Source organism: Octopus bimaculoides, chromosome 18, assembly GCF_046866305.1.
Source record: "Octopus bimaculoides isolate indiv1 chromosome 18, ASM4686630v1, whole genome shotgun sequence".
Classification (NCBI taxonomy): Eukaryota; Metazoa; Mollusca; class Cephalopoda; order Octopoda; family Octopodidae; genus Octopus; species Octopus bimaculoides.
Window position 1 is genome coordinate 15,777,779 of NC_142945.1, and position 11,179 is coordinate 15,788,957.

The following is an 11,179-nucleotide window of genomic DNA, read 5'->3' on the forward strand; positions in this document are numbered from 1 at the left end:
AACTATACAATAGATCATCTCAAACACTCACACACACACACGTGTATTTATATATATATGCATTGTATGTATATATTTGCATTGCCACCACAAAGTCCACCTAGTCATTCAAGTGACTATCTATGTGCCAACTATCAGTCTGGCTTGGGAGTTAAACAAGAATAACAACGATAAATGTTTCTTATTACACTAAATAGAAACAATACGCCTTTTAACCGTTTATAAGAATTCTTTCTTGTATCATGATATGTCTTTATTTCTTTTATAGAGGAGATGGACTCCTTATTACGTCACTGCTTCCTTTGTGCCTTGAAATCTAAAGTTAAAGAAAAAGAACTCCCTATAATGACAATAAATTTTTACCGAAATCATATGAAAGCTTTTTGGTTAGTAAACAGTTGTTTTGTTTTAAAAATATAAATTTTGCCCAAAATTTGATTTTCACTCCCTTTCTGCCCGTTTTGAGGATTTTTTTTTTTTTTTTTTGGTATTCCTTCTGCTTTGTAATACAACTAAACATGTTCAGCTACTTTCCATGAAATTCTTTAAGATGATATATACTGTCTGTATTTATAATGTGGTTCTTTCTTTTAAACATCTTCAGTTTAAACGAACAGAATTGTAGCATTTCTGTTGTAGCCTTTGACTGAGTTCTTGAGAACATCCTTCAGTCCCAGTTACTGTTGCATTGACACTGTAGACATGACTAGGCAGGTTTTTCCTAATGATTTCAATCTATGTGGATGGAAAATGATCTTTGAGTGACTAATTTTAAGAAAGGTATTCAACTGTAGTAAATATAAACTCTAATATCTTATACTAGTGTCTCGTATATTTTCAGAATGCTCCAATTCATGCCAACATTGAAAAATAGTTGTATAAATTTTAAATAGAAACCAGTAAGTGCAGATCAATAATCAATGATTAAATGTATACAAATTTAATGAGTAGTTTTTGTGATACATTTTAGATTAAAACACTTAGCAGCAGATATATTTTTTAATTATTAAATGTGTTAACTCTGTTTGCTGGGCAACAGTGATTTATGTGCAATTAATTCTGAATGTAGATTTAATTACAATAAACAAAAATAGTATAATTTAAGTAATACTGATGGCTAAAATATATTTTCTGAAAACAGAAGATAGATATAATATAGAGAACAGTGTTTCCCCAGACTGAAATGTAGTTTATCAAATGTATTTTATAAATTATATGAAATCTAGTTCTAAGAATATTTCTATTTTTAAAGATATGATAATCATTGAATTTTTTTCTTTTCTTTTCATTTTCCCAGTTTAGCATTTTCATATATATTTCTTTATTTCTTCTTACTTCCCTTTTATTCTGTCCTTAATTTTCTATAGTTGTAATCAACCAGTATCTTTATTTTTGATTGTAGCCCTGAAGGTAAAACACTTGAAGTTAAGAAATCTTCCTATAAAAAGGTAAATTTCCTGATCACTAAAACTTATTATCCAGTAGATGAAATAACTGAGTTAAAACACACCTGCATTTTAATCAACTAATACTTGTGAGTTTGATTCCCAGATCAGGCTGTGTGTTGTGCTCTTGAGCAAGACACCTTATTTCATGTTGATCTAGTTCACTCAGCTGTAGAAATGAGTTGCAATGTCACTGGTACCAAGCTGTATCGGCATTTGCTTTTCCCTCAGTAGTGTGGAGAGGGGAGGCTGGTATGCATGGGCAACTGCAGGTCTTCCATAAACAACCTTACTCAGATTGTTCCTTGGAAGGTAACTTTCTGGGTGCAAACCCATGGTCTTTCATGATTGAAGAGGGTCTTTACTCTTTTGTTTACCCTTTTATTTGTTGCCAGTAACTACAACCATTTATTATGCTTGTTTTCCTTTCTCTGTTATATTCTTAGTGTTACTGTTAATAACAGTTAAATATGTCTTAAAATTACATAAAGTTAAAATGTGCTGTGTGCCTTTTGTAGAAAGTATTCTGAGCAAGGTGGGTTTAGGTGTACTAAAGAAGTATGGGACTGTGACATGCAATGCCATAAGTAAGATGTAATAAAAAGATGTTTGTCTTGTACACTCTATCCAACTCTTGTCAGTATAAGAAACCATATATTAACCCATTAGCATTTAGATTACTGTATCATGTAATCCCTATTCATTCACATTGTTTTGAATTATCTTGTAATTGCAAGATTTTGATGATGTGGTTGTTTATTTTTAGTATGACATTGTAAGGTAGGTGTAAGAGGCCAAATCCACTCAGTTTGAATATAAAACAGAATATTTGGGCCAAATATAACCAGTTTAAATGCTAAAGGGCTTAAATCAACAATGATGAGGAAATAGAACTTCTATAGCTGCCTTTGTGATGTTTCCTGTTGACACTGAAATGAAATATGTGATTACCATAAACACTTAAAAATTTAAACTCCTTAGTTTGATGAAGTTAATTAAACTTACATGGACTTGGGAAATAAATTACAGTTTGAAATTCAGTATGAAATTGTTTCTTTATGAATCAGAATTAAGGGGATTTTTTTTTTATCACCTTTGCTGTATGATGTCTTCTATTTTCATTTAATTTTGTGAATAAAAAAAATCATTTTACTCTTTCTCAGCTTTCAAAATTTCTCCAAGAAATGCAAGATAATGATTTTATAAAAGTGGCCCCAAAAAGTAAAGGTGTTGATGAAATAATATGGTTAAATAAAGACCATGCAAAGTAAGATTACAACTCAATTTTTATTTTCTTTATAGTTTTAAAATTTAATTAGTAATTTTCTTGTATAAGGTGATGGTTTAAAAAAAAAAAACACTTGATGCCTAACTTTTTTTTTGTGCATTTAAGACAAGCTATCATACCTAAAAAAAACCAGACTTCAATCTAAGTTGGGACTATATTGGTTATGCTATCATATAATGTTTGGTTGTGTGAAATGTAGCCTAATACAGCATGTTTCAGTTTATACTTCTTTGTATAGTTGACTTGTGCAATGCAAATTGCATAATTCATTTGCAGAGCAAACTATACTCACCTTCCTGTGAATAGGCCTATAAAAATTGTCTTGGTTTTGAGATTTCAGGATGGTTATTGTAAAACTACCAGTAGAAGGTTGAGTAAATGATATATTAATGTATCTGCTAATGTATCATAGTGCTTCTGGGTTATACACTTTCTTCTCCTTGATCTCATTGCATGAAGCTGTTGCATGTTAATACCAGATCAACTCAGAATCCTCCACGTGATAGTCTGGTGTGCTATTCATCATGAGATTTAGTTCTCATCAGCTTAACGTCATAAAGCTAGTACTGGCCTTCAGATATTATTTTAGGGTACAAAAGGTTTTTACTTATTGAAAAACTGATGGGAGACTATAAGCTTCATAAAACTATCATTGGCCTTCAGATACTTTTTAGAGGTTTGAAAGGTGTATTTACTTTGAGAAAACTGGAGATTGTAAGCTCCAGGCAGTTTTTCTTGAATTGAAACTTGATAGTTGAATATATTATAAAGATCTTGTGGATATCCACATTATTTTTGATTAAATATCAAAGGTAAGGTTAAGAAATGATTAAAGACAAGGTATGTGAAAGAAGATAAATTTTGCAACCATATCTTCTTGGAAAGATGACAAAGTAACACTTAAAATCTCTGATTATCTCAGAAAAATGTATTCAAAATGCATGCTCAGCATTTCTTGCTCTTTACATCAGAGCTTTATGTCTATTAGTATTTGTATGCTGCAATGAGGACGTTAGGAAACCTTTGTGGACTAAAGAGAAGATATTTGGTACTGAGGTTATATTGGAGATTTATTTTCAATAAAAATTTCTATATTTTTGTAGACTTAGAGATTTGATTGTTCCTGATATTACGGAACAAGCAAAAGAGTCTGAGGATGATTTTCAACTACCCAAAATTACTGAAATACGGATTGTGACAGCAGCAGTTTTGCCAGTTTTGAAGGAATATGGTTATGAGTAAGTTAGATGTTTAATTTTATTTCAATCGGTGTCAATAGTATCTCCTTTCTCTCTGGACACTGCTGAAGAAATTCAAGAGCCAGTTGGTGTCTTTAAACTAAGTGGTTAAGTGCATTTTCAAATCTCTTATTATCTTAAGATAATATGAGATTTGGCAGTTATTTCTAGCAGGTTGAACCACTGTGTAGGGTTCCATTACCACCACCATTGACTGGAGAAAGAGAGTTTCTGATATGTGTGTGTCTGAATCTATTGAGCTGTGGAAAATGTTTGATCAAAAGTGAATTCAAATTCACTGATCTAGTTTCTTGAACATTCAAAGTTATCATCAAAGTCATAGTTTCAACGTCCACCTTTCCATTCTTGTATAGATTGGATGAAGCTTAATAAGGCAAATTTTCCAAGGTTGAACATCCTTCCTGTCATCAACCCTCACTTGTTATCAAGCAAGGTTTCCTGTAGCCAGACATGATTTTTCAGAATATTGGAAACAAATAATACATCTTCGATGATAGTGACACTCATTCACAAATATGTGATTTCAAGACAAAGATTCACCCTGCCACACACACACACACTTTTTTTAAAGTTTTTCAGAAATATAGGACACAATTCCAGTCATGCTTCTGTTTTTTAACAAGTAAGAAATTCATCAAATGTGTGTTAATTTTTTTTCTATTTGAATACAATTGTATTTTTACTTTAACTAATCAATAGTTTTTCTTCTAATTTTAACAATGCCAGCAAAGGAAGTACTATGCTACCAGCAGATGTGAGAACTGTCATAACAGATTATGTAAAAAAAAACCAATTACCGTTTGATAAAAGCCAAAGGTAAGAATAAACATAGAAGGTGGGCAATAATCACACACTAAAACATTTCATATTTTATTTATATCATTATTATTATTATGTTGTTGTTGTTCATTCATTTTGTTCATCATGTATAAGTATGTGTGAAATCATCATTATTTTTTATTTTATTCAATTTCAATAAAATTGAAGCATGTCTTTGACAATTCTGGAGCATATTGAAGTTTTTTGGGTGGTTTCCCCTGAATTCTAATTTCCAAATTCTTTAACTATGGACATGCTTTATGGACCTCCATCCAGCCATCATCTCTGCCCACTGTTCTTGGGAGGACCGATGGGATAGTCCTCAGGTACCTCCTCCACAGAGTGCTTTCAGAAAAAACTGCCATTAAACTTCCCAATTGGATTCCTAAGCGTGACCAATTGAGGCTTTGGGTATCATCCAACCATCTCATTCTTGGTCCGCCACTAGGTCTCCTGCTGGTTGGCTTGACTTGAAGAATTTGTCTTCTGGTTTCTTTATATGACATTTTAATCACATGTAAAAAGCATCCAGTCAACACAGTAAAGTGGTTGGCATTTGGAAGGGCAGCCAGCTGTAAAAACCATGCCAAAACAGACCTCGCTGCTGCAGGTTCCACATAAAAAGCACTCAGTCCACTCTGTTGGGTGCTTGATGTTAGGAAGGGCATCCAGCCATAAAAACCCTGCTAAAACAGATAGTGAAGCCTGCTCTTTTCCCTCCAAGTGATACATCCTGTAACTCTGCAGTTTTGAGGACTGGTGGAATACTAGTCTCTTACTTGAAAACACTCAGAGGGCATTTTATCATCATCATACATCCATTTTCCATGCTAGCATGGGTTGGATGGCTTGACAGGAGCAGGCAAGCTTGAAGACTGTGCCAAGCCCCATTGTCTGCTTTGGCATGATTTTTATAGCTGGATGCCCTTTCTAATGCCAACCACTCTAGAGATTGGACTTGGTATTTTTCATGTGGCACCAGCACTAGCGAGGTATTTCTTTTCCCTATTCTACCTTCTTTGTTAATGGTGAAGGTGACTGCAACAACAGCTGCCACCAACACCAACACCACCATTATCATCTACCTAGGCTTCTTAGCATGATAGTAAAGCAAAATCTTCTTGTTGCAGTATGGTGCAGTTGGATCCTGTTTTAGCGGAAATTGTTCTGCGTTCTGGTGAAAACAACAAATTTTACTTAGGCTGGAAAGACCTGATATCAAGGTAAGATTAACAACATATACACACACACACACACACACATATCACCATTCCTCACTATCTACCTACTGTGAACTTTGATGTAAAATGAGTGGCTTTGTGATCCTGTCATTCAAGTTTCATGTTTAAAACCATTTATATTTAAGGATTGAGTGCAAGCGTGGCTGTGTTAAGAAGTTTCCTCCCCAACCATACAGTCTCGGGTTCAGTCTCACTGCATGACACCTTGGGGCAAGTGTCTTCTACCATGGCCTTTGATCAACCAAATCCTTGAGTGGAGCTGGCAGATGGAGACTGACAGAAGCCCGTTTTGTGTATGTATGTATGTATGTATGTGTGTGTTTTACTGTCTCCTTGCCTTGACTTGTTGAGATAGTTGTTAATGAGTGTCATCATTATTGTAAGCAATGTCCTTCATTTTCAATCTTCTTTGAAAACATCTCTGTTCATGGAGAATATTATCACATTACTTGGAAGCAAGTGAGGGTTGGAGACAGGAAGAGCATCTGGTTGTAGAAAATCTGCCTCAGCAAATTGTCTGACGCGTGTGAATATGAAAAGTGGATGTTAAAATGATGATGATTAGAGTCATGTGATCATATGACCAACCAGGCTAGTCACAATGTGTCTTTTGCATTGTTTTAGCCTTCAAATGATGCTGGCTAGGTGAGCAGGCCAACATTCCCTCCTGATCGATAGGGGTACAGGAGTAACATGAAATGAAGTGTTTTGCTCAAGAACACAATGTGCTGCCCAATCAGGGAATTGAGCCCACGATCTAGCAGTCGTGAGTGCAATAGCCTAACTATTAGGCCTTACACCTTCACTGTAATTTGAGTAGTAGACTCATTAGTGGAGGCGCAATGCCCCAGTGGTTAGGGCAGCGGACTTGCGGTTTCGATTCCCAGACCGGGCGTTGTGAGTGTTTATTGAACGAAAACGCCTAAAGCTCTACGAGGCTCCGGCAGGGGATGGTGGCGAACCCTGCTGTATTCTTTCACAACTTTCTCTCACTCTTACTTCCTGTTTCTGTTGTACCTGTAATTCAAAGGGTCAGCCTTGTCACACTGTGTCACGCTGAATATCCCCGAGAACTACGTTAAGGGTACACGTGTCTGTGGAGTGCTCAGCCACTTGCACGTTAATTTCACGAGCAGGCTGTTCCGTTGATCGGATCAAATGGAACCCTCGACATCGTAAGCAACGGAGTGCCGACAACAACAGAAGTAGACTCATTTACATGTATGCATTTCTCTTTCAGATTTATGAAAAACATGCAGGTAGCTCATGAATTAAAGATTCCTGGAAAGGTACCCATACTGAAGAAAGGTCCTCTCCAGAATATCAACATAGAGGTTCAGAAAAGAGCCAGCAACAAACGGGTAAGTTTTTCAAAATATCTGGCTCTCTAAACTTCTCATTGTTTTCACATAGCAATGTTCCAGTTATGTGACAGTATTCAGCCTTACTTCTTTGTTAACTCAGCTGGCTGCATGCCTACATGATAAAACCCGGAAACTAGTGATGGTCTGCATTGGTTAAAAAAAAAAATGCAAAATGGTGCATGGTGTTCCATGAGAAGGGAATTTTAATCTTTCTAACCTTAGTCTTTCTTGGCCCACTCTTACAGCATAGCCTTCCTGTAAATATAATCTTAGCCCACTTTTCTTACGTAGTTTACCTATAATATACCTTGAATCATTCTTTCAACTGCTTTCGTCATATAGGCTGGGATCACTGTTATATCAGCTTTTCTGTAATATAACATAGCTTTCCTGTTAGATAGCCATAGCCTTTTGTGGATCAGATATAGCATTTTTGTAAATGTCCTTCCCAACGCCAATTATATTATATTATTTTTGTAAGTCAACACTGTGTTCTATTGTGTTAGCAGTGCTATTACATCACTTGTTAAGGTTATCTATAGAAATCATAGCCAGCATTGATTTTGTTATGACGTTTGGTATTTGAGATGCTTGATGTAAACAATGAGATCATAAATGATTAATCGGTTGGATGGATGCTGATAAAAGCAAAAACTCCTGAAATATGGCGTGTATGCCCATTACCCATTTTTGATCTTGTTTACATTCAGGTGTCTCGGATACGGAAAGTCGTAACTGAAATCAGTGCTGACTGTAATTTCTATTGAATATCTATAGAGATAACCTAAACAAGTGATATGCATGTTAGCTTCCAAAAGGCTTATAGAAAAGAAATGTGATGGCTCATGCGAGTCTTGCAAATATACTGTCACAACTCTCCAGTGGTTTGTGAGGTAGCTGTGTTAATGATTGAATAAGTCAAATCCGCTTCTCGTTATCTTTCATTAACCCTTTAGCATTCAGATTATTCTGTCAAAAGTAATGCTTATTTATTCGCAGTTTTGAATTAACCATGCATTATCTTTTTTCTTTTAAGATTTTGATGAGGTGACTTAAATTTTAGAATGATATTGCTGGGTTGGTGTGAGAGGCCACATCTGGCCAGTTTGAAGATAAAACAGAATATTTTGGCTGGATATGGCTGATTCTTAAATACTAAATGGTTAATTTGTTACTGGTTTGTCACTTTCAGGTTACTATTGTACGAAATTTAGAATCATTAGGAATTTGTCCTGAAGAATTTGCACACCATGTCAGTGTTGGTGTTGCCTGCAGCACAAGTGTATTCCAGGAGACGGGCAAACATGTTTTGATACAAGGCAATCAAGTAAATTTTGTTGAAAAAGCACTGATTAGTAAGTTGCATCTAAATTTTCTCTATGTATCATTCTCGATTTTTATACCCCCCACAGTTATAATTAATATTTTTCTTGCATCACAGATAAATATAAAGTACCACGAAGAATGGTTACTGGATTAGAGTATGCACCCAAGACAAAAAAGACTAAAGGTAAAAGATAATCAAAAAGGACTCTGAACAAAGATTATCTTCCGAAACTGCTTAGTCCTAAGAAGTCTGTGCAATCACAACACACCAACTGAATGAAATTCTTCCATTTGAATGTCTGAGAGAGGAAATAAGGTTGAACATGCATGTCCTGTATTGACTGTAACTTGTATGTATTGGCCAGCAAAATAAAAGAATAGATTTATCAATTTTTATTATAGTAATTTAGTGTTTGGAAAAGTTTGCTTTCCCTTCTTCACATTTATGTGAAATGAAAATATTGATTGAAGGTGTTCTGATATAGTTTTTAGCTTTCCATCTACATTTATGATGAAATTGGTTTTGCTTATTAAATAGGAAAATGTGGGTGTGTGGCAAGACTCTTGCTTCCCAACCATGTGTCTCCATGTTCAGTCTCACTGCATGGCACCTCTAGCCTTGTGAGTGGATTTGGTAGTTGGAAACTGAAAGAAGCTTGCTGTCATCGTTGTTTGACAACTGGTGTTGGTGTGTTTACATCTTGACTTAGCAGTTTCGCAAAAGTGACCAATAGAGTAAGTACTAAGCTTTAGTCCTAGGGTCAATTTGTTTAAAAAAAAAAACTTTGAAGGCAATGCTCCAGCATGGCCAGTCAAATGACAAACAAAAGAATATACAGAGGTTGCTGTGTCTATGACAATGGCTACCTGTTTCAGTCATTGGACTAGATTACCCTCGAAAGGATTTAGTTGAACATATTGACCCCAGTACATATTAAGCCTAGTGCTTATCGGTCTCCTTTTGCTTAAGTACTAAGTCACTTGCCAAAGGTGCCATCCAGTGGGACTGAACATATGTGGAAGCAAGCTTCTTACCATACAACCAAACCTACCTCTATATGTTAATCTATTTTTAGTTTCTATCTTCTCTTGCATAACTCAATTTGACAGGGTTCACTTTTAGAGTATACACAAGTTGTGGTGGTAGAAATAAGATAAATAATAATAATTATTATTATTATTATTTTGGAACCGAACTTGAAATCTTGGGGTTAGTAGTGGTTAAGAGCGCAGGTTACTAACCCCAAGATTCCTAGTTCAATTCCAAGCAGTGACCTGAATAATAAGCAGATAAATATTCATATAACAACAGTAACTGTTGTTATTGAACTCCACAGTTCTAAGTGGGAGAATGTGGGCTCTAAGCTAATCTCTGTTGGCAGTTGATTAGAATTACTCAACCGATACATGAATGGTAAATACTAGTCAGGAAGTGTAGTCAAATAATGTGGACTTAGGATTTGAACTCAAAACATAAGCAGGGGATTAGATTCCAATTTGTCCCAGTCCCTAATTTCTTTTACCTCTGCCTTAGAAAAAGCATTGTTTTCGGTTTGTCCATGGACACGATATCTCAAGAACCACTGGATGGATTCGGATGAAACTTTCTGGCATGTTAGGCCTCGTGACTGGCACAAACCAATTAGATTTTGGGATTTATCCGGTACTGCACTTCATTTTTAGTATTCGTATTTATTTCAGATATTCTCATTTTAATTTGACTATCAGTACTTCTGATCCTTTAGCATTTAATCCAGCACCAATATTCTACCTGTCATGTTAAAACTGACCCAATCCAATGACTAAAAAAACACTACAATGTCATTCTAAAAAATATACAAAAACACCATTGAAATCTTGAAGTTACAATATGTGACTAATTCAAAACAAAGTGAAGAAATAAGCATTACATTTGATAAAGAAATCTGAATGCTATTTTGGAATATCTTATTCAATATCTCTGCCAGTAAATGCATTAGTTTAAAATGCTACAGATTAATAGCAACATAAACACAAGAACATGCAAAAATCATAGGTTATACATATGTTCAGCACCAAACTCAGCAGTTGCATTTGTATGCAGGAGAATATCTTAACCCCTTTTGTGACCATATTCCTAGTATATCTTACCTCTTATCTCAGCTAAGGCTAATACTGCATTCTTGAGATATGAGTTAGTTCAGGCTGTTAGCAAATGCAACTGAGTTATTGTGCTTGGTTTATGTAGTCATAACTACTTTTGTGAAGATAGTTCAGTGATTGAAAGAAATGCTTTTTTCAAAAGGACACAGTTGTAACCAGTTACAAGAAGAAAAAAAAGAGGATGGGGAGTCTTGGCACATGATCATGCCTCTCATTTGGTATTGAATAGGTGCCTCTCTTGACAGCAACACAAGTGTTCTCGACTGCTAAAGGACAATGATCAAGTATGACTTTC

General features: G+C 35.2%; 1 protein-coding gene across 4 annotated transcripts in view; it reads left to right on the forward strand.

Moving 5' to 3' along the window:
* The window catches only part of LOC106873301 (eukaryotic translation initiation factor 2D), a 46,935-nt gene extending 37,803 nt beyond the window's left edge, over nucleotides 1–9,132 (forward strand). For all 4 annotated transcript variants that reach the window (XM_014920613.3, XM_014920610.3, XM_014920614.3 and 1 more), the window contains 9 exons: nucleotides 269–386; nucleotides 1,403–1,448; nucleotides 2,609–2,712; nucleotides 3,837–3,971; nucleotides 4,719–4,808; nucleotides 5,942–6,034; nucleotides 7,293–7,413; nucleotides 8,609–8,771; nucleotides 8,858–9,132. In XM_014920613.3, the coding sequence (XP_014776099.1) occupies nucleotides 269–386; nucleotides 1,403–1,448; nucleotides 2,609–2,712; nucleotides 3,837–3,971; nucleotides 4,719–4,808; nucleotides 5,942–6,034; nucleotides 7,293–7,413; nucleotides 8,609–8,771; nucleotides 8,858–8,937 (950 nt within the window). In that variant the 3' untranslated portion in view covers nucleotides 8,938–9,132. The remainder of the gene's footprint in view (nucleotides 1–268; nucleotides 387–1,402; nucleotides 1,449–2,608; nucleotides 2,713–3,836; nucleotides 3,972–4,718; nucleotides 4,809–5,941; nucleotides 6,035–7,292; nucleotides 7,414–8,608; nucleotides 8,772–8,857) is intronic.
* The last annotated feature ends 2,047 nt before the right edge of the window (nucleotides 9,133–11,179 follow it).